Source organism: Pelobates fuscus, chromosome 7, assembly GCF_036172605.1.
Source record: "Pelobates fuscus isolate aPelFus1 chromosome 7, aPelFus1.pri, whole genome shotgun sequence".
In the NCBI taxonomy this organism is placed as follows: domain Eukaryota; kingdom Metazoa; phylum Chordata; class Amphibia; order Anura; family Pelobatidae; genus Pelobates; species Pelobates fuscus.
In genome coordinates, this window is record NC_086323.1 from 161,812,183 (window position 1) to 161,835,918 (window position 23,736).

Below are 23,736 nucleotides of genomic sequence, written 5' to 3' on the forward strand. Positions count from 1 at the left end.
TGCACTAAAAAAAAGTGTGTGGAACAAGACGTGTAAACTCAAGAAATAAAATGTAATATTGGAACTCTCTAGAGTTCAGAAAAACAATGAACCCATAAGAAGAGAGTAGAAAATGAGAAATAATGATGACAGTATCAGCAAAACTTAAAATTTTTTTTTTAATTTTTAAAATTTTGGTGCATCAGCAGTTTAATGTTGTTTTAACAATATGTACATCAATAAAGAACAAGGACAGGAAATCAGGTCAGAATTCCAAAGATAAACTTTTTTTGGAGCTTTGCATAAATGCAGGATGTTTCACAATAATTTACAGGAACTATTCACAATGATATTTCCTTAGCTAGAGATTTCCAAGCAGGCAGCGGCTGAATGAACATTGCTTTCAGAGAAACCATTAAAGTGACGCTATGTAAAAAGAACAAACTCTCAAGCCAATAGGCTCTGGTTGAATGTTCGATGTTTTGAAAACTCTGCAGATGAGTCATGTCCTAACATTTTGTTATGTATTCAATTGACAGTGTGTGAAGAAAAATAGTTTGCACAAGTTTTAAAGGGACTTTGTTAAGAAAAAAAAAAGGAGTGCATCTGTATTATGCCCCGAGCAATCGCTTGCTGTGCAAAGCATTATGGGGTGTCAACAAAACCAGGAAGTGAACAGTAGTTGTCTTTCAAGGGTCTGCATGCGCTATGAAATGCTGAACAATCGCAGTTTAACTCTTCTGCTGCTGCAGGTGTAACTGACTTTGGCAACGTCATTGGGGCATCATTGGCCACCTGGAATAATTGAGTTTCCTGCAGACTGATGCCAGTTCTGTGCAGGATTGGCGTAGGTTGTCAGCATGTGACTTTAGTGTTGTGCAGACACCTATCAATTGATTTTCCTATAATGGAACCTATCCTGCAAACAATGTAACAGAATACAGTAGTAGTACTAATAGTAGTAGTAGTAGTAGTAGTAGTAGTAGAAGTAAAGGAACAAGAGATTTTTTCCCAAACACACAGCTGAAACCTTGTATGCTACTAATCCAAGTACTGATGTGTTATTAATAATTAATATTCCTTTTTCACTTTTTTTTTTTTATAGATCACCAAAATGTCAATGGATGCAATTACATACTTCATAATCAATAAATGCAATCATTTCTGAGCCTTATTGGTCCTCCTAGCACCAATGATGATTTTACTAGAATTATATGTCCTTTTGTGACATTTATTACCAATAAGAAACTAGTGAATGAATGTCCATATGGCCGCCCTGTTGACGGCAAATACAGGGTTACCACCAACACGGACTCATTCACTCAATGGTCACCAATCACATAGTGACACGTAACTATGGGGGCGTGGCTAACTTGAACGCCGGTTTTGGCGTGGAGAGGGTGAACACACCCCCTGCTTTTCAATTGGTCCAGTGTCCTCATAAATTTGACTCTGTCAGGTGAGCCCCACTGTTTTGCCTCAGATGAAGGCGCTTTAGCAGCGCCGAAACGCGCGTTAGGCAGCTACAGCAGACAGGCGTTATTTATTATTTATTTTGGATTTGTTTAGTTGAGATTAGCAATTGGTTTTACGGGGATTTTGGAGGAAGCGAGGGAATAGATACACGGTCAGGCGTTATCTCGTATCCTGTGTAGTATCAGTACTCCCCCTACAGTTATCCACTCAGACTCTCATTTCATTTTTAGGCAAGTAAAGATGTTCTTCTCTTTAGACTGTGCAGGACTGTACTATTGATGTGATTTAAAGATTATACCAATATGATTACACAATGTAACAAGGACATAAGAGCTTCCTGTGTATTATGAGAAGTTTTGCCATTTGTAACTATCGGTTGCTACTTTCGTCCAGTGACTGTTAGTGATTCATTTAAACCATATTCAGTAGGATACAACAACCTCCGTTAATCTAAGGATATAGGATCCTGGTGGAGGTATTTGGGTAGCTGTAGTTTTCATCTACATGCGTTATTTACATAGGTCACGTACCCCCAATGCATGTTAGGTTTTCCTACCATATCTCATTACGATACCAGTATATAGGATATGAGTTATTTCCCATGATGGTATTGGTACCCTTAGTGACTACTGTTTTAGGGTAACTCTCCTATATACAAGTGATTTTTTCATTATCATTTTTCCTGTCTGCATTCCTTTTAGTTCTATTTATTTTATTATTTTTTTAATTATTTTATTTACAGTGGTCAATGTTTTAACTACACACATGTGGACTTTTGAGGGACCTCCTACCTTGTGACTCCAGGGGTTTTGTTTCCCCCTGGGATCTCTTCTTTTGTAGCAACACGTTAGTGAGGGTTACCCCCTTTTAGGTCGTCCCTGACACACATTAAGCTAGTTCTCTTCTTTACTTACTAAATGACATATTGTTCAGGAAATAGTATCCCTATGGCAATGATGACTATTGGGAGGAATAAGAAAATGGGGTATGGAGATGTTCTTATCTGATCAGCTTTAGGGCTGCAACAAACATTTTTAGATTGTAAGCTCACGGGCAGGGTCCTCTACCTATTGTATCGGTCTGTTCAAATTGTGTTTGTCTTTTTCCCAATTGTACTGCAGAATATGTTGGCTCTTTACAAACGCCAGTAATAATAATAATAACATTCCTACATGCCTTAATGGTTACTTTTAGCGCGAGTATTTATATGAATGCGTATGTGTTTTTGTGTGTTCTACATTCAGTCTCCTCTGATTAGGTTACTAGGAGCAACGACTGCTGGTGGTTACCAGAGCTCAGCATAAAAGCCCCAAGAGGGCACTGAGGAGCATGTTTTGCATAACTTTAGCCAAGGTAACAAAAGCTGTATTCAAATATTACATTTTTTTTCAATTTTTCTGGTCTTCTCTATGCAGTTATTTTTTTTCCTCTTTCTGCAAATACTCACCCACAGTCAAAGACGGAGCAGGAGGGAACTGATCCAATGGAATAGAATCTGGGGGACGCCCATAAGTCATTTCATACAACAAATGACCAAAACAGTGTACGTCGATATTTTCTAATGTCTGAAGAATAAAATGGGGAGAGGAAGAGAGAGTGTTATTCAAAGACACTGCAATATGTGCAAGGAACTGCTATTGGCAGCTGGATAAACATTGCAGCAGTGAAATGGTTAAGTTTTAAATAGCTTCCAAGCACACGTGATCATACACAGCATGCATCACTAAATGAATTGCACAGTGAGCAGAGCTGAATTTCAATGCCCTCTGTACTGTTTATTTTATAAGCCTCAGTGACGTACGGAGTGGCTGTGTTGTTCAATAATAAAATCGAGATCCTTTTAGATTATGAATGTTTTTCAAAGTTTAATTATATTTTAAATTAGTTTTTCACAATGAGATTTTAAAATGCCAGTGAGCCAGTTTAAACCTGTTTATATTCTAAACTTCACTGCTCACACAAAGCCCATGTTCGTACATTACTTAGAGGTTTGTTGGAGGATTTGAGCAACAAAAACAGCTTCTACTGTGCAAACAGGACACTTACAATACAGAGGTATTAAAAACATCAATACGGGCTTCCGGTTGACGGATCGAGGTGAACAGTCGCACAACTCAGGAGCTCCGCGCTGAAATAGACAAAAACACACCTAGTCGGCACAAAACTTCCACTACTGACCGCAGCCTGCACGCAGGGGTCCCACACGACAAATGGGCCGCAAACACAAGAAGAAGGCGACAGAAATGACGGCCCCGGGACTCACAATCGGGGAGATGTGGAGCCGAGCACGAGGCACTAGTGAAGCCAATATGGCGGCGCTCCATGGAGGCTGCACGGACTTCTCGGACGAATATTCCGATGAAGCAGAAGAGGAATACTCTCCAACTCCTGATCCAAAGCCAAAGCAAACCCCAAGCACTGCTAGGAAGGACCCTGATGCCGACCTCGTGACAACTGGGGTGCTAAAGGCCCTACTGGCGGATCTGCAACATAATATTCTCACAGATACCGCGGCCTTAAGGGGCGAACTACAAGGCCTGACAGGCCGCATAACGGTGTTAGAGGCCTCCAACCAAAAACACGAGAGCACTGTTGCCACACTGCAGGGCGAACTGCGGGAGCTGCACCACAAACATGCGTTGCTGGAAAGGCGCTTGGATGCCCAGGAGGACGCAAAACGGCGATACAATGTTAAGTTCAGGGGGCTTCCAGAAGAGCTACCGGAGAAAGAAGTCCCGCGCAAGATTGAACGCCTCCTAACCAGCATACTCCCTTCAGGTAACCCTATATCTGTCGTACCCACAAATATCTTCCGGATCCCGAAACCAGCCAAAGCCCCTAAATCAGCCACCAGGGACACTATACTCACCTTTAAAAACGGAGCAGACAAGGCGGCGGTCCTTACCGCCCTCCGGGGAAAAACCCCCTTACAATTTGAGAACGCAAAGCTGACATTCTTCGGGGACCTGTCAGGGGGCACCCTGGCTTGGCGAAGGTCACTCCGACCCCTCACCACCACACTCCAGCAACACAACATTCCATATCGCTGGCGGACCCCCAACTCTCTCCAAGTGCAGCGTGGGGAAACAACCTACCACATCCATGACCCACACGACGCTGCAGAACTGCTACTGACCCTGGGCCTAACATGGGACTCACTTCTCCAGACGACCCCCAAAGCCTCCACCACTCCGACTCACAGTTGGAATCCGGCAGGCAGTGCTCCATTTGTACCCCGGAACCTCACGCCAGTCACATATGCCGCGGTCACCACCTGAACAGACTCGAGGCACCTTCGCCCCCAATTGGATGTCACCGCCACCTGACTTTACCGGACCACGCCACTCACTTATACCAGGCACCCTGTAACTTCTGGGACTTCCCTAACCATCTAACGAAGATTGTATCACTATTTGCTCGACACCGACACGGCCCTAAGGGGACGGTACCACAAGCCAGTCAACCGGCCAGAGACTCACACGGGGTCAGGACTTCTGTGGACGGTTGTGATACCCCGATTTACCAGCCAAGTCCCCATCTGCGAGCTCCTCGGGACTCTTGTACGACCCTGATGCAGACTGCCAGCCCGTCTACTCCAATACCGGGACACTGTGTGATGTATATAACCCTAATGCTTACTATTGTTGCTCACCCATGTGCCTTACTACTAGGCTTCTATACAGGGTCTCGACTGTAGACGAGCAATGGCACATTGGCGTACTGATCACCCAATATCTGCACATAATTTAAACAACCTCCCGCATCCAACCACCACACACCGAAATAATGAAATGGCTCTACCCACTACAACGCTACTAGAGCTTGGCTTCGACTTAAGCCACCTGCCCCCTTGCCCCTTACCACCCACGAGTTACGCTAACCGAAGCCAAACTGTACACCCAGACACCCCACACTAAACACATACCCCCACAAACACAGACTCCTCTAACTCACATGACTTCACATATATTCACGCCTCACTCGATGAAAGAGCTTAACAGCTCCCGCACTTACATACTAGTCCCATTCACTCATAACTTTGGGCAAATCCCCACGCCTGTCTTACGTGACTACACTAGCCCGACCCTGCCTTCGAGACACACGGGCCTAAAGCAACTGAACGAAGTATTTTTTAATATGTGACGTTTCTTCTTGATGTTTACGCTGCCTACCCTGTCTATAACCACGGTTACTATAATGTTTGCCAAGCGACTGCATACGGTGGCCCAATGTATAGTGAGACCTAGACAGCCATGACACAAGGGCACCCAACTCTCCTTAACTTTAGCAATGTGTAACCCGTGTGTGGTGCTAAACCGCCGAGGTATTACTTTCGCATTAAGGTATTACACATAGGACACACGCCCTAGCCCACGACTCTCAGGGGGGGGTAGATTATTTTGTCAGACGAGCATTACTTTACTCACACAATACACCACGCTACCCAGGGGCAACCCAGTTGTTAAACACACAGGGAGGGCAGCCAAAACACACCTAACCACGACCGCAAAAGAATAAGTGTCGCCATACCCATACGTATAAGGACCACAAGGCAGACACTGTTTGCAACCTTTACTCAGCACACTACCGGACACACTAGCACTCCATCCCAGGATGCCCACAGCTAGCACACAGACGAGCCCCTTAGCTAACCATCTCAACAACGTTAACTACATCGCTCACAGAGGGCCACACATACACCAAGCTAAACTAAATACACTTGACCCACATGTTGAAATCCACACACAAACATCTACGCCAGTTAGACGACTGTACTAACTCGACGAGTACAAACTATACTCATTATGCTCCAAGTTATATTGTTCAATTGTTAGACGTATAGGCCCCACTCGCAACTCTATATATATATATTAAAAATGTGCACTACTCGCATGTTATCAGCATGTACAATCCTTATAAGCTCATAAGTTAAATATCATCAGCAACTGTATTCCTTAAATGTTTTTATAGTTCGGCTTTATCAGCATACATATTCCTTATTTGTACTTAAACGATAGTAACATCAACAATGTGCACCTTACCTGTTCGAAATATGGTATACCCTAAGCTTCTGCAAGCCTTACATGTTCTCACAAAACCATGTGTTGGAAACGTATATATCCCTCAACTGCTCTACAAGCTATGTCATGTCTGTGTGCATGATCCTTTTATGATTCCTTTAAAAAAATGGTGCAGCTTTATATAATGTGTTATTGGAACTTTACTTGAATTGTTTTGATGTGATGCTTATAACATATTGTTGCGAAATCTGAGGCTCTTTGCACCTCAAAAATAAAGAATTGAGAAAAAAAAAAAAAACATCAATACGGAACATGACTTTATTTCTAAAGAACCAACATATACACTTTAGTGCCAACCAGCAAATGCATGGGAATAAAAAGTTAAACTTCTATATATATATATAAAAAAAAAAAAAAAGTTCTAAAAGAAAGGCAGTTGTGCTTTAACATACAGGTGGTCCTCATTTTGCGACGGCTCGCACTTACGACCAGCTCTCTTGAGGGGTATTAGAGGGATTCCCTGCTCTGCTGCATTCGGGGACATTTCCCCGAACATAGACGAACGCAACAGAGCAGGGAATCCCTCTAATCTATGTTCGTTGAAATTTCCCTGAGCATAAAATCGAGGGATTCCCTGCTCTTGTGCATTTGTCTATGTTCGTGGAAATGTCCCTGAACATAGACAAGTGCATCAGAGCAGGGAATCCCATAACTCCTCACTTACCGACCAATTAGTTCTACAACCGGGTCGTAGGAATGGAACCCGGTTGGTAAGTGAGGAGTACCTGTACTTTTTTATCATGTTTCCATTTGATAATTTTTGATAATTAATCTGGAGGTGCATAATGTTATGGCAGCATGGAAATAAACTAGAATATCAAGGGACATCTCCTCACTCACTGTGGTTTAACTCTTTTGCATTAACTCTTGTATTGTATTAACTATCTTGTATTAAATGAATTAGAATTACTGTGTTCTGTTGCTAAAATCTCAACTGCAGTGTTAGTTTTGTCGACTAACAATTTGTGGCATTTTGTTGACTAAAACTAGATTAAAACTAAAAGAATTTAGATGACTAAAGTATGACTAAAACGTCTTTTTAGTCAAAAGACTAGGACTAAAACTAAATAGACCTTTGACGCCATAATTAACACTGCACAGATGGGCTGTGGAAGGGACAAAAAAAGGCAGACAGCTTGGGAGAGAGACACCTAGAGGGGCTATGAGGACACAGAGACAGAGAGGGTCTGGGAAGGGGCAAAAGAGAGAAATAGAGGCTTTAACTAAACCCATTAGATTTTACTCATGACGACTAAAATCGACTGTAGAGTCGACTAAAACTAAAACAATTTTAGATGACTAAAATACAACAAACTAAAATAGCTTTTTAGTCAAAAGACTAAAACTAAACAGAAATTTCATGCCAAAATTAACACTGCTCAACTGCAACGGGATAACTAGGCCCTTTTAGAATGAAGGCCCAGATGAAAAGGGGTCCTGTATAGTGTTCTCTCTATAAAATATGGGCCAAGAACTTCCTGTGGTTTGCATTGATTAGGTTTTGCTCCTAAAGTAACTGTTGAATTTGTTCCTTTTCCTTTATGATTTTAATGGGAGACCAGTCTTTAAAAAAAAAAAAAAAATTGCCAATGTTAAATCTTGTACCAGTTAACTTGAAGGCTTATACACAATGTATTCATTTACAGAACTTACATTGATTTTTCTAAACTGTGTAAAATACGATCTGTAAAAGGATGGCAGTCCCAGTAAAGCGTTCTCTATATCCATCAATTTGCAGGTCTCTCCTTCCAACATGACATTGGATGATTGAAGATGTCCATACGAGAACCCTCGGTCATGCAAGAATTTGAGTGCCTAGAAGAAATGAGACAGAGGTGTTTGTTAAACCATACATATATATTGCAGTCCCCATATATATCCATATTAATTTAGCTAAGAGCCTTCCTTCTGGTTGTTAGTGTCAGCGTATTATCATTACTTAAAATAATAATAATGTGCCTAAAGGACCACTATAGTGCCAGGAAAACAAACTCGTTTTTCTTGCTTTATAGTATTAATAGGTCCCCCCCACACTCATGGCCCCTCTAGGATCCCTCGGCGCGGGGGAACTCTCCTCCCTCTGCCAACGTCCGCGCTGAATGCACATGCGCAGCAAGTGCCGTGCGCGCATTCAAACCGCCCATAGGAAAGCATTACTCAATGCTTTCCTATGGACGTCCAGCGTCTTCTCACTGTGATTTTCACAGTGAGAATCGTTGAAGCTCCTCTAGCGCTTAGGGACTGCTAACACTGTGGTCACGTTAGACAATGAGGAAAAAGTCTTGGCCTCTGTCCATAATCTGCTTCTAATTTACAGCCTAATTCCTTATATTGTTTACTGTTACTTTAAAAACAAATGCAAAAGGCAAACCTTACTCAGCAGCGATTACCTCTAAAATCTGCCTTCCGAAGTTCTTGATTTGATGAAGCTCCAAGCCTTGGATTTTCCTGGGATTGCAATATTTTTTTAGAAAAGGATCTTTAGGTTTTGCCTGAAGAGGGTAGAAGACAGGAAATTAACACTTACAGTTTAACAATACCTCCATAGCTTTACATACTATTTTCCCACGCAGAACATGATAAATAATATCTACAAGACAAAAACAGTTCTACTTTTTAACAGAATGCCTAAAAAGCAGTGATATTTTATGGCAGGGATCTCAAAGTCAATTTGCCTGGGGGACACTGTTGTCATCTTGAATGCTGTCAGATGTATGAACATATACGCAAATCTTTACTTTCATACATACAGACACACAGCTACACATTCCCATTACCATGCCCACGCAACTACACCCTCTCACGCACTGTTTGAACAGAGATGTATATACAGACTCTTGTGGTGCATTTAACAGACACTCCAAGCATCAGAACTACTACAGTTTAGTGGTTATGCTGTTAGGAGGTTATGACTACAGTCGATCTCTTTGATAATTGGGCGTCTGTTTAGTGAGCCGGGCTATGCAGAACTCATGGACCATACTCTCTCCAGGAGAAAGAGTTCAGCCCAAGATGTCTGTGCAGAGTGCAGACACTCCACAAAAAACCTGGACAAAGTTAAGACAGGCAACCTGTAACTCTTGCACCAGACTGCATGATTCACAAGTCTGAAGAGCAGAGCTAAAGCTACTGAGATTTTCACAAACCACTGCAGCTAAACAACCAATCTGAATGTAACAGTTTTAGTGTCTACACACTCTCCCTGCACTCTTAACAAATAGAAGCATTGTCAGCATTGGAAGACACGTTAACATTTATATTTGTCGTTCAGTGTAACTCTAGTGGCTGTTAGACAACCGCTAGAGGCACTTCCTAGAGACAACTTGAAATAATTCTGCATAATTTCACATTATAATGCTTCTTTAGGAGAATAATCCTACATTGCAGCACAGCACTGCACATGTGCAGTAAGGTCATCAAGGCTTCGCTGTGCAGAAGCATTGGACTGCCCAAGATCATCCTAACAATGACCTCAGAAGAAGTCAGAGTGACAGTAAGATGCTGTTGGATGAGAAGCAAGTTTAATTATTTACTTTTACATTATTATTATCATCATCGCAATTTATATAGCGCCAATAGATTCCATAGCGCTTTACAATATTATAAGAGGGGTGATTTAACTATAAATAGGACAATTACAAGAAAACTTACAGGAACAATAGGTTGAAGAGAACCCTGCTCAAACGAGCGTACAGTCTTTAGGAGGTGGGGTGTAAAACACAATAGGACAGGAGATAGCAATCAAATAAGGTAGGAGTGAAGCAGAGCTGGAGGAGAGAGTAGAGTGCTGCCCTTTAGGAGAGAGCAAGAGACAGGTATGTGAGGTAGAGGTTACTCTGGGAGGCCACATAACGAGATGGGTTTTAAGGCACTTCTTAAATGATTGAAGACTAGGGGAGAGTCTGATGGTGGTAGGCAGGCTATTCCATAGGAAGGGAGCTGCCCGCGAGAAGTCCTGCAAGCGTGAGTTGGCCGTATAGGTGCGAGCAACGGACAGGAGAAGGTCACAGGCAGAGCAGAGAGACCGAGAAGGGGCATACCTATGGATCTGTGAATAGATATAATAAGAGGGGCTAGCACTTTGAATTGACTCATATAGGATACAGGAAGCCAATGTAAGGACTGACAGAGGGGTGGGGGGTGAGGGGTGAGGGCCGACTAGAGCGGAAAATCAGTCTGGCGGCAGCATTCATTACAGACTGTAGCAAGGCAATATGGCTTTTTGTAAATAAAGAGAAGCACGAGTGTTCTTTTAATTTTCTGTTTTAAAACCAAGTGAGCATTCAGATATTTTTGCACATTTAAATGTACCTTGTAAATTAGATCCTTTAGTGTTCCTTTATCATTAAAAGGTCTAATTACGAGGGCAGACGACTCGCTCGCTGTAGCAAACGTGATACGATAGATGTAAGGATGCTGTAAAAAATAAATTAAAAAATATTAGAAAAAAAATGTATGATCACATTATTAAAATGTCTAGTCGAGTGTTCATCAATACAAAGATATATGTCTGTATATACATCCTTAAATATAATGAAATATTAAAACCCTATTTTCCTGTATTCTTTATGCAAGGAGAAGGAATTTAATATAAATGAAAATGTGGGGTAAATTCTGCTATACTAGATTCAATGGTTTTACATAGCGTTAGCTAATACTGTTACCAAAGGATTGTTGGCTTGTCTTTAAACCGCAGTCTGCTACAACCAGTTTTTCTGGACTAGAATCACAAGGTAAATAAAGAAAGTACAGGCTGAGATGGAATGAGGAAACAAATCTAAACTTACAGTCAAAGAAGGAAGCAGTTTTATTGCCCACTGAAAATCCTTATCTTGCAAGAATTTGTCTGGACCCAAGTCAGCCTACAAACAAACAAGAGAGGAACGAAAGTTGAAAAGGAAACTGTCACTACAGAGGATTTTAAAAATGATGTTTACCTCTTAAATATGCATTTGTGAGGTGTAAAAATTTAAATGAACTGTAGAAATCAGCATATCTTTACCCTGCAACTGGGCGCCACCGGTTTAGCTCTCCGCCAGTTAGTGTCTAGGTCTCTTTTCCTAACAGGGACAGACCCAACGTTTTTTTTTTTTTAATCTTAAGCATTTGTGAAGAGGTTTAACAATCCATGGTGCAGAATACACAATGAATAAGACTCCACATGTAAAAGATAGATAGGTAGGTTGGTTCAGGTGAAGATTAGAAGTAATTTGGTTTGGACAAAGCACTCCAAATTATTTTTTGCACAAGTCTAGTAAACAATACAACCTTAACACCACTATTTTAAGTCCCATGTCTAGAATATCACATTCAATTTTCATTAATTGAAAAGAGTAAACTACAACTTGTGGTCTCAATGTCTAAAAAAGATCTACGGCCGATGAGATAAAGGCATTCAGAATGTGAGTTTATAGGCAGCGCTACGGAATTTGTTGGCGCTATATAAATATTAAAATAATAATAATAATAATAGGGGAGATTTATCAAAATGTCATTATCAGAAAATTGGTGCACAGATGTAAAAGTGGAGTAACCGCTAGAATGCCTGCTTATTCATTCCAGGGTGATTGTTACAAATTAAGATCTCTTGATCAGCTTTCTGTTATATATTATATAGATATTTTGCAACTAGGCAGAAAACCGTGCCTGAAGATTTGCAGTGAAAGAGGAGATGAAACCTAGTTGTGATAACTTTTAGAAGATCGTATCAAGATGTCGTAAAGTGATCTGCAGCTAGATTGTCACAGCATAGGAATATTAGCTGATTTGAGAGAGTGCTTCTAGTAAGTTGTCTGCGTAGCTCTCTGGTGTGCACAAGTGAAATTGCAAAAACAAAGAAATATAATATTTACCCAGCTCAAGACAAGGTTCTCCTTTGGCTGGTTCTTACTTTTCATTAGGAAATATCTTTTCCTAAATCTCCATCCTAAAATAAATAAAAGACTGTTAAAACTGAACGGCACAGGCACCCAGTAACCACCTTCTACAGGAGACAGCTTACCCATCTCTTTTAGGGGCTCCACAACTTCCCACTTCGGCTCCGATCGAAAGAACATAGACACCTGCTGCAGGGCAATTTCTGCAGAGACAATGATTAGTATTATAAAAGGGAAAATATCTAATGCAAGAGATTATATTAAAAAAAGGGGGATCAATATACAGGGCTAAATAAATTTTAGGCAGCAAACTCTAAAATCTGTCAGACCCACTACGCCAAAAGAATATATGATAAAGTGTCCTTTATGGTCTGAGTTGTGCCAACCTACACCATATAAATATATATTACTATTCGTTCTAGTCATCAACATCATAACATCACTGGGTTTTTTTTGTTTTTTTTTTTTATTCTTTATTTTAAAGGTGCATTTGGAAATATCACGGGTTACATTGACAGACTATCACATCATATTACAAGGGTAGTCAAGTCACAGTATTTGTCAAGTTGAACTGCACTCATTTTTACTTTTTTAACCATGTTGTGTTACAAGTTTCAGTAGTAGTGCAAGGGCTTGCTCTTAAGGCTTATGGCCCCTTGTTGTATTCTAACAACCAAGTATTTCACTAATAGTGATCGAGACCCTATGTTTAAACAGTATAAGTAACGTAAAATTAAAAGTATAAGGCAATAATGAGAAATGAACAATTTGAAACATTACAATCTGTTGCATTCGATATCTGTCCCCGTGGGCACATACTGACCCTGGATACCTGGGGCTTACCACGTTCGCACTCGGGGAGTTGGGGGCTCCTCCATACTAATAAGGTTCTATGTAACCATCACTGGGTCTGGTCATGGCACTTATCCAGCCCAGGCAGAGTATAGCTGCAGGCATACTGACATAACAATAAACAAAAATGAGAACGAGTGTCATAGTGAGAAACAAAAATAAGCGCGAAAGTCGTAGTATAACAAGTATACAGGAGAGGTTGTATCCGGCCTGACTGGCGTGGATGGTCTTGCTTGCGGTTTCAGTCAGGTATCTGAGTCTGCGCGTGGGGTGCGGGAGTCAACGGCCTTGTAGTGGCCGGGTCTCCTATCAGGCAGGTCCAAGCTAATTGTAATTAATTAAGATACCCAATTATGTAAAAATATTACATAAATATATGTGTAGAATTAATATATGTATGTGTCCTTGGTCTTGGGCAATTCAGAGAGTCCCAGGAGAGTGAGGATGGTGGGTATATCTGCCTCCGACGTGGCTCTGTGGGTGGCCCCATTATGGGTGATCATTAGGATCCTTGGCGCTCTCCATCTGTATTGTATGCCCGCTGTTCTCAGGCAGCTGGTTAAGTGGTGCAGGGCCCTAGCTGGAATAAGAGTAATTGGGAATTTTCAAATGTCAGGGGGGTCTTGCCTCTCACTGCTGTCATTATGGTTGCTTTGTCTTGGGATGTGGCACAGCGTAGGATGACATCCAGAGCCTCCGTGGAAGGTGAGTTAGGTCATGCCGGTAGGTGATATATGCCCTCCATGGTTATTTTCCGGGCAGTAGCTGGAGGCAGGATGGTAGCCATAAGTCTCCTAAGAAAATGTGGCAGTTTATCTGGGGTGATCGCTGCTGGTACTCCCCTGAGTTTAATGTGGTTGCTGTTCAGGCGATCCTCTTGGGTGGAGAGCTGTACCGCCAGTGCTTGGTTGGCTGTTTGCAGTGTATCCATAAGGTTCGATACTCCGCTATTTAGTTTTAGGATGTCCTCCTCCATAGCGCTCACACGCTCAGTAGTTTGGCGAACATCTGCCTTCAGGGTGCCAATATCTGCGGCTAGCAAGTTCTGGAGCTCCTGCATCCATTGTTGGAGGTCATGCTTTGTGGCAAAAGTATTATCACCTGATTATCTAAGGGCTGGGAGTTTGGTGGTTTGCCCACCTTCTGCAGCAACGTCGGCGAGTGGGTTTGCAGTGTCGGAGTGAGTAAGGCCTCTGTGGCGGTGCTTGTCGCTGTAACAGCACCCCAATATCTGGCTGGTCCACGGCTGAGGCCGGGTGCGGCTTCGGTGTGCGGCACTTCATCGGTGCGGAGGTGTCGCTAATTGTTGGGGCTTCGACGTCTTCCGTATCTAGGCTGTTGTACACCCTGGTAGCTTCGAGGAGAGTCTCCAGGCTGTGGCTGGCTGGCGGGAGATAGGCCCCGTTTTTGCGCTTAACCTTCCCTTACTTCGGAGGTTGAAAAAAAAGGCATTGATCTGTTCCGCTTGGTTCCCCAAGTCACTTGGTGGTCTTAGTCTGGCCAGCTGGTGAATGGTGCTTGAGTTATTAGCGGGTTAGTTGCAGCAAGGTTGGGAGCAGACATAGATGGCATCTGTTCAACTTCGATCCCAAGCCCCGCCCCCCCAACATCATTGTTTTAATGGAGCTTGTTTTGAAGGACTTTATAATAAAACAGATGAGTTATCAAAAGTGCCCTTTGAAGAAGACAAGCCATATTTCATATATCTTTACATGGGATTCATTTTTCTAATTAATTGGGCCTGAGATGTGACCCCCTCCACACCCAATCTGCAGCTAATTGTCTGCCTTACAGGAACATTTCATAGGTGCTCATTTAGAGTCCTTATCACCCCCCCTAATAAACACAGAGGGGCATAAATGTTGTGTAAAGTGGTGGCAAGCATCTTTCCAATGAGAAGTTTCACACTCCTGTCACAGGTAGATGGCTGCCATAAATATGTATTTACAGAACAAGGAGATAAGCCAATCAGCCCCTGAAAATTGACTTTCGTACCTTTGCATTGGTACTGATTAATGTTAAGTTGCTCTCAAAAGCAAAGTGATCAGCTTCCATTGTATCTACCTTCATGGCCATCGTAATGGTTCTACCTTTTGCCAGACCGTGAGAAGACTCCGCTGCCTTCATTCACTGCTCGATATGGATGGCTAGTTGTGAGTGGCTCAGAGTTCTTAACTCTGTACATCTGCACGGCTTTTCACTGCCAGGAATTCAAAGTCTGTTTCAAAAGATATATACCTCTAAACTTGTCTTACTGGTGCTATTGCAGACTAAATACCCGTAACCATTGTGCTTCAGAGCCGTGTGTATGCTGCGTTCCTTGCTAACCAGCAATGGCAGTGAAATTATTGTAGACTCTTTTTTACATGTTTTACATACCAGTATAGTTTGCTGAATAGTGGTTTGGATCTAGGAATTTCTTCACCTGTTCGTGGTTGCACAAGATATGATTGGAGGTGATGAAATTTAGATAGTTCTGAAGTCCTTTCTGTCTCTCTGCTATGAATTCACGATCCATGTTCCCAATGAGCTTTTTGGGAGGAAGAGGTAGGCTTAGACCTGAGATCTGAAAAGATTGCATAAAACAAACAATAAAAACACATTATAGGTTGCATTCACTAAACAGAATATTATTATTTTTATTAAGAGCAGAAAAAAATTAATACATAATTCCTTCCCATGCAGATCACTGTGAGATGCAGGTTAATTGTATATCATCATATGGATGGGTGGACGATTATTTAATTATTACACACCATTGTAAATTCTTCCATCATGAAACAACAATAGCAAAGAATAGGGAAGACCCCTATGAATAGATATCACAGAGCTCTAAGCACTCTTATTCAACAGGACTAGATTGACAGGTGTCTGTAGCACCAGTGTAACGCATATCTCAAAATTTCTATTTTAGAATTTCAAAAAGGACTGACATTGTCCTGTACAGGGTATGGCTATTGTGTGTGGAAATTATGGAACACTTTGCCATAAAGGTTAATTAAACGTAATTTAGAAGATCAAAGCAATTATTTTACTATGATATAAATACCTATCACTGTGAATTTGACTCCTCTGTCGCTCTTTGGTACAACACTTATGCACAAACATCATGAGCTTCCAAAGAGGGGGACAGATGTAGGACAGAGGGGCAGAAAGATTTGGGAACAAAACAGACTGTCCATCCTAAAGAGAGTCATTATGTAGGTGTAAGAACGAACAGCCTACTAGATACCCACAAACGTCTACATTATGGCCAATAAGGAATGCAAATAAGAGACACTCATGACATTAGAGGTTTAGTGATGACTGGTGCGAATACATGTGGAAATCTGAAAAACTACTTGAGAAGAGAGATTTAAAAAAAAAGAAGGAATTAGTATATCCTGCTGTAAATCTGTTTATCTTTTGGTTACAATTCCACTTTAAATAATCAGTTACATGTACAGGCATTAGGATCAAACAAGAGGTATTACTGGCATTTATAAGGCGCCATTATTAGTCAGCAAGGCTGTACAACTGGAGTTAACATAAGCTGCAATTACCCCAGGCCTCAATGGAGCGACGGATGAAGGAGGCAGCCCTCCACAACCAAGTGGACTTGACCGCACGTACTACAGCTCGACTCCTCCATGTGGGGTGGGCTGAGTAACAGCATGGACACTTGCTACAGTCGAGGCCTTGGACTGTTCCAAGTAACCGACAGAGAAACACTGTTATCCCCTGAGGGTTATGCCCAGAAGGATTCTTTTTACATGCTCCGTAAATGTTTAATGTTTCATTTTTTCCTTTTACAGCTCATACTCTACAACTACCACATACCAGATAGATTTATATGCGACCTTAAATGTTTAAAGATAATACCTGAACTCTCATAGTTGCTAAGATTAGATGACTCTAAATGAAAAATATGCCATGATTAGGTCCTGTCACTCACTACATAGGACCTACTTAACGCTCAGACTAATGTCCAGCAACACCATGCATATATGCAGAGCGCCCCGACACTGCAAACCCCATACACAGTTACCTGATAAGCTTTACCAGCACACCTGAACAGGCGCATCAGTCGGAGGTACGGAGCTTGTAGACCCTAACATGACCCTCCTCTTTAAACATAATACTTTGGAGGCGCGTAGCCCACATCTTGCTTAGTATGTCTACTTTATAACATATTACACGTGAAAAGCTCAGATTGTGTAAGCGCTGCTTACTCACACGTAAATGTTAGCCCTAGCCTGTATTAAACAGCTTGCATGTCACTATATAATGATTGTATATGCCTAGCTAACCTGAGAACGCAAAGTTACTTACTTAATCGAAAAACATATACTTGTGTACTACTTGGCAGACCCCTCAGGTAGCCTAACATAATGTAACCTACCACCAAATGCTGTACCAGACCACATGCGATCTCACTATAAGTGCTCTTCACCTGTTACTAGCAAGCGCAGTACCTGTCTCACCACGTTGATTTGCTTATGTTGTGTCGAGGTATTACTAGACAGTGAGGTAATAGCTAGCGAACCATTTCTATCGATCTTATATGTATAGTCAGTTACTGAGACCGACAGATAATCTATACCACTTGATTGAATGAGAAATTATCGTTAACCAACACAAAAATAAAAAATTAGGCATTGTTAAGCAGGAAATGTACTTGATGCTGTATTGACCCTTGTTTGTTTATCATTACTGCATTTCCCCTCTTTCTGTTCTGTACCCCATTGCACATGCCTTAATAAAAGAAAGATTGATAAAAAATAAATAAAAAAAAATAAAAAAATAAGCTGCAATTACATAGTGGATAGTGAGTGGTTGGTCAAAAAGGACCCAATACTGTGCTCTCTTAGAGTCACAAAATTAATTAATATCACATGTTCACCTTAAGGTTGGCAACAGCTTGGAAATCAACCTTTTGGCCCCCCTTGGCTTAGGGAAATATAACGCCAAAATAAAAATGGAGTATTTAAAAGGGACATTATTTCAGGTAAGAAAAAAAAAATTACTTTTCAAATCATATTTTCTTATCTAAAGCCCTCATCACACATCTTTCTATTGCAGGCATTTTAAAACGGATGAATAGAATCAATATTTCATAATGAAATAACTCACATTAATTGTGAATTTATTACAAACATTACTGATATGGTAAAAAACACAAGGGCTGATCAGTTTCCACTTTGCTCAAATATGAATTTCGCAGCTCTAACAACCGCAGAAGAAAACTTTTTTTTCAGTATGAGCGGAAAACCACATCAGCACATACAAAATTAACTAGTTCAGACTTTGAACAAAACAGAATGATGGCAACAATACTTAGAGCAGTCCAGTGACAAAATGCATGTTTCATGTTAATCAATAAACTAGAAATATCTCATCCTACGAGCCATGGAACTCATTAAATACTCAGTAGCCATCCTGTTAGCAGATCCCACATTGAGCTCAACTCTCTCGTATGTAACAGACCAGCGATTTCGTTAACTTGACTCCCCAGGGAAGCCACGGTGACGGGTAATTCAAAGTTAACTTTAATTACAGAGAACTTAGAAAAAAAACTTGGTACCTTTAACTAAAGAACAGCTTCCAAATTTTAAGAGGGCCTGTTATGTGCAAACAGTGTGACAAGGACAGCTTTAGAGTCTGCTTCATAGAACTTACCAGCAACCAACACCAGCTTGGAATTTAAAAACATTAACGCTCATTTGAAATAACATTAGTTTACCAATAAGTTATTGATAATTATTTCCAAGGGTTACCCTAAGGATCATACAAACTACAGTCAGCTATGCTGGTTATGATGCCAGGAGAACTCTGGCGCTGTTTCCTGGCAATGGGCTAAACTGTTTTGCCCTGTTGTGCCCGGTTCCCTAAGTCCCGACAGGCATCGAGCCTCCTGTTAGCTAGGTGATGCGCATACAGTTTCTGTAGAGCTGCAGAAGCCAGCTGCTGAGCCCGTCAATCATTCTTTGGCTGAGAGTGACAGCTGATCACGCTCAGCCAAAGAACGACCCTCTTGTATAGAATATGCACATTAGCCAGGCCAGAACGCTTGCTAATGAAGTACTAATGTCACTACTGGAGGTAGTCATACCTCGATCAGCAATAAAAAAAAAAAAATTATAATAATACCTCCTCACATTACACCCAAAAATAATATTTTACTAAAAATTTAAACTACTTTGAAAAAACACCAAAGGTCCGCAGCCCCTTATTAAACCAGGAGGCACAGAAACACAGGAGATCATTTACCTGAAGCCACACATTCCCTTCAACAACTGGCACCACCATAATATCATAGGTAATATCTCTCACACAGAACCCTCTGTATTGCTATTTTAGTTACAATTGTTACTGCAACTGTGTCAGTACACTAAGCTGGGTGGTGTGTCACCAACCATATGAGCTTACACTCATCTAGCCAGAATTCATTATTATTATTATTATTATTATTATTATTCCTGCAACTATACAGGAAACACAGTTATGAGTACAGGGATACAATAAAAGCGGGTGAAATTAAATACTAAAATGTGTAGTCTTCATGTTGTTAATTTATTCTTAAATTGTCCGGGGAACGGCTCAGCTGCTGGTGTAGGAGGAGGATGTACATCCAGGGTACATTTGGGAGACTTGCTCTAAAAAAAAAAGTGATATTTGGCTCTCTGGTTTAAAGAAACAGATTCTCCACTCTGGATCACTTTCTTCAATTAGGTGCTGGGGTGCAAGGCACCACACGAGGCAACTGATGCCCCAATCTGACATTTCCCCTTCGCCTGCCTATCTCCTTGCTTCCCATCTGTAACGGACCGTTTCACTTACAAGAGGATAAAACCCAGTTTAGGCGATAATCCCCTTTCCAGATGCACAGGCAGCTACTGCAAACACCATTCTCCCGACTGGAGACACACGAACACTGAATCCGAGAAACCTTTTAAATTCTCCCAAGCATATGAATGCTGTAGACCATTGAATAGGAACCATACGAATAGGCTTGTACTCCTAGCAGTCAACTGGAACAGCATGCAATAAATCATCCCCCCCCAATAATGAGACGACATCACTTTGAGGGTAAAACAGGAACTCTGGACTGGCTCATCCAGCCTGGCTTTTATTTCCAACTCACACATACAGGCCACACCCAGGGGGAGGCATAAAAGAACCAATGACATAGATGTTACCTCCCACACATCCCCTCCCCTTAGTGTGACACATAATCCCATTATGCATACAGTGTAAAATATACTTTTACACAACTTTCATAACTTTAAAACCATACATCACATTCACATAAAAATACATATCCACGATCTGGCCCCAATAAAGCGAGATTTACACCCAGGTCACTCATCTAGCAGACCGCTTTAGGCACTTATCTTACCGAGGGAGTTGCAGTACACCGGAGGATACTCGTTGTGAGCAGATCCGGCCCCAGTACGTCCTGAAAGCAGTCAGCGGCCTACAAAAGCCTGAGCTCTGGAGAGACGGCCGCTCTCCAGGCTCCTTTGTTGCCTGAATGGCCCTGGTGACCGAAGATATGCTCCTTCCCCCCCCCTCTGGACCGGCGGGGGTTATCCCGGTATCCACTAGCTGGTGCCCCTATCAACCCTGCACAGCTACCACCTCCCGACGCATGATCGCGGCTGACCCACCTAAGATGGCGGCCGGGCCTATGCATCACCAGCAGGGCCCGCTGCAACCCATGGAGACACGAGGAAGTGCGGCAGAACATGTGCTGGAGCGACTGGATGCCGCCTTTGCTGACTTCTGGGCCAAATTCGAGGCTCTAATTGCAGCGACACCAAATCAGCCTCCAGAGGGAGATCAACCCAACAAGCTATCCTGCATACCTGCAGACAACCGAGCAGTTCCAGGGGGATATCCTACTACACGAAGCATCAAGCATAAACAGCCCCCCCGTACAGCTTCCAAACAGAAGAAGAGCAAGAAACCACAGTGGCGAATAACAGTCCGCCGGTCAGGCCAACAGCATGGACGCTACTACTCACCTCGACCACGGAGCTCCAGACGCCCACAGCAGGGTCAACATAACCCAGAGGCGATCATCTTAAGCTACATGGCGCACAAAAATGCCAACCCCTGGAGGTCACATTCTTCACTGGCTCGACGCCGCACATGGAAAGCGCAAGGAGGGGGAGCAGAGCCCGGCTTCAAGCCACCTCATCAGGTCTGGACTCTAAGCGGCATAGGCTGAATGTCCTGAGCAGAACTATATTAACCATGTGTAGCCAAGGGACATACCAGCTATACCATATTGCATGTTATACTCTCGATTGTCTTCACTTTTACTCTTATTGCCTTTGTTTATGCAGCACTCAGTAAGCATATGTTTTAACAGACAACAACAGATGTGTTGCATGCTCCAACCAAACTAGCACAGTCAAACCATTAGACCGGGCTGTCAGTTAAAGCATCTAGAACCTAGCATTTGTAGAATTACCGGTTACAGACATAGTTTAAAATATCATCTATTTTAATTTTGTTAGCATGTATACTACCGTTACCTTAAGCTAACCTCTGCTATGACCTCGCAATGTAAATACATAATGCGTACCTATACTAACGCATTGTTTAACATTTCTCATATAACAGCCTACCCAGATAGGCATCGTTATCGGAATAGCTTGCTTCTTTTGTTTTTTCTCCTACAAAACTAAAAATGTGCTGTATACTCTAATGCCACGCTATGTTTTACCTGTTCGTTACATTACTGCTTGTGACTGCTATTGTGGCTGAACAAGCCTGTTGTTATACCATGCACAACAAAAATAAAGAATTACAAAAAAAAAATACATATCCACAATCAATCCATTCAGGGGAACAACATATTAAAAAATGGCATGAATCCGACCAGGGGTTCAAAAGTTACTAAAAGTATATTTTGTTCCTTTCTGGCTGGCAGAAAAACATCCCCACAATGCACCCTGGTTTCCTCCCTTCTGCCCTGGAGTTAATTGGAGAAGTAATCCAATTACCCAGGACTAAAGGCAGACTCCATTAACCACATGGTTGCAAAACAACATAAAACACTTTAAAATACATTAAGTCACATTTACACATAACACACAGACATTTCACCTATCCCCAGATAGCTGGGATCTGCACGCACAAAACTACCGAATAGCGTGCAGATCCTACTCACACAGTACAATTGCCATGGAGCTAAAGTCTTTCCCATAGTCTTTCATTATATGAATAGGCTCCATGGTATGGCTATCTGGGGTATCACATTCCCATAAAGTCTGGTCCATAGTCCAAAGGCAAGAGGCGGGCAATCAGCCCCCTCCAAGGACACGTGGCGAGAAGGCATGCCTCAGGACAACACAACTTCCAGCCCACATGCAATCAGGCACCTTTATCTCCCAGAAAATGTGTGGGGGATGCATGCAGAAGGTGGTGTGTCTGCCCACCCTCTACCTCTGGAGGTTGTGTAGATCCTTTGTTTAACGCATGGCAGCAAATTTGTTTAGTTGGTTTACAATTGTCCACCATGTTACGGTCTGCTGGTTAAACAAAAAACATGAGGAAGGATTGAAGGCAGCTTGTCACAATATCTGTATATGCAGAGTTTCATATTGAAACTCTGCACACAGCCCCCGAGCAATAAGACTACTTAAAAACTCTGAAGTGATCATGGTGCAAATCTCTATTGACAGAGGGAGGGATGAATATACAAACATCATAACGTTGGGCCTATTGACACAATTAAAAAAATACACTGCACTAGATTCCAAATATCCAATCAAAATAAAGAATCACACAAGTTAATCATTGGTTCAGGATGCTTCAATAGAAAGAAAAAAATAAGTCAAGGAAAATAAATCATGCCATGTCTTCTTACCTGGAGGCTGTTGTTGAGCATATCAAAGTCACTATATCGTCTCACAATCTGCAAGCAGACAAAAATGTATTTATTTTTTAATTAATATGTTCCGTGTACAGAATTTTTTTCCCCCCCACTTGATCTGCTAAACTGAATGTGGTAACTACATAAGATAAATGCCCCGATTCTGCTTAAAGGGACACTATAGTCACCTGAACAACTTTAGCTTAGGGAAGCAGTTTTGGTGTATAGAACATGCCCCTGCAGCCTCACTGCTCAATCCTCTGCCATTTAAGAGTTAAATCCCTTTGTTTATGAACCCTAGTCACGCCTCCCTGCATGTGACTTGCACAGCCTTCCATAAACACTTCCTGTAAAGAGAGCCCTATTTAGGCTTTCTTTATTGCAAGTTCAGTTTAATTAAGATTTTCTTATCCCCTGCTATGTTAATAGCTTGCTAGGCCCTGCAAGAGCCTCCTGTATGTGATTAAAGTTCAATTTAGAGATTGAGATCCAATTATTTAAGGTAAATTACATCTGTTTGAAAGTGAAACCAGTTTTTTTTTCATGCAGGCTCTGTCAATCATAGCCAGGGGAGGTGATTTAACTCCTAAATGACAGTGAACTGAGC

At 41.8% G+C, this 23,736-nt stretch overlaps 1 protein-coding gene across 2 annotated transcripts in view; it reads right to left on the reverse strand.

Moving 5' to 3' along the window:
* PXK (PX domain containing serine/threonine kinase like) overlaps nt 1–23,736 on the reverse strand; it is a 100,690-nt gene that overhangs the window by 23,982 nt on the left and 52,972 nt on the right. For both annotated transcript variants that reach the window (XM_063426866.1, XM_063426867.1), the window contains exons 3-11: nt 23,124–23,171; nt 15,644–15,830; nt 12,538–12,615; nt 12,389–12,462; nt 11,324–11,398; nt 10,848–10,952; nt 8,927–9,028; nt 8,190–8,351; nt 2,903–3,020 (exon numbers count right to left, since the gene is read on the reverse strand). In XM_063426866.1, coding sequence (XP_063282936.1) covers nt 2,903–3,020; nt 8,190–8,351; nt 8,927–9,028; nt 10,848–10,952; nt 11,324–11,398; nt 12,389–12,462; nt 12,538–12,615; nt 15,644–15,830; nt 23,124–23,171 — 949 coding nt within the window. The remainder of the gene's footprint in view (nt 1–2,902; nt 3,021–8,189; nt 8,352–8,926; nt 9,029–10,847; nt 10,953–11,323; nt 11,399–12,388; nt 12,463–12,537; nt 12,616–15,643; nt 15,831–23,123; nt 23,172–23,736) is intronic.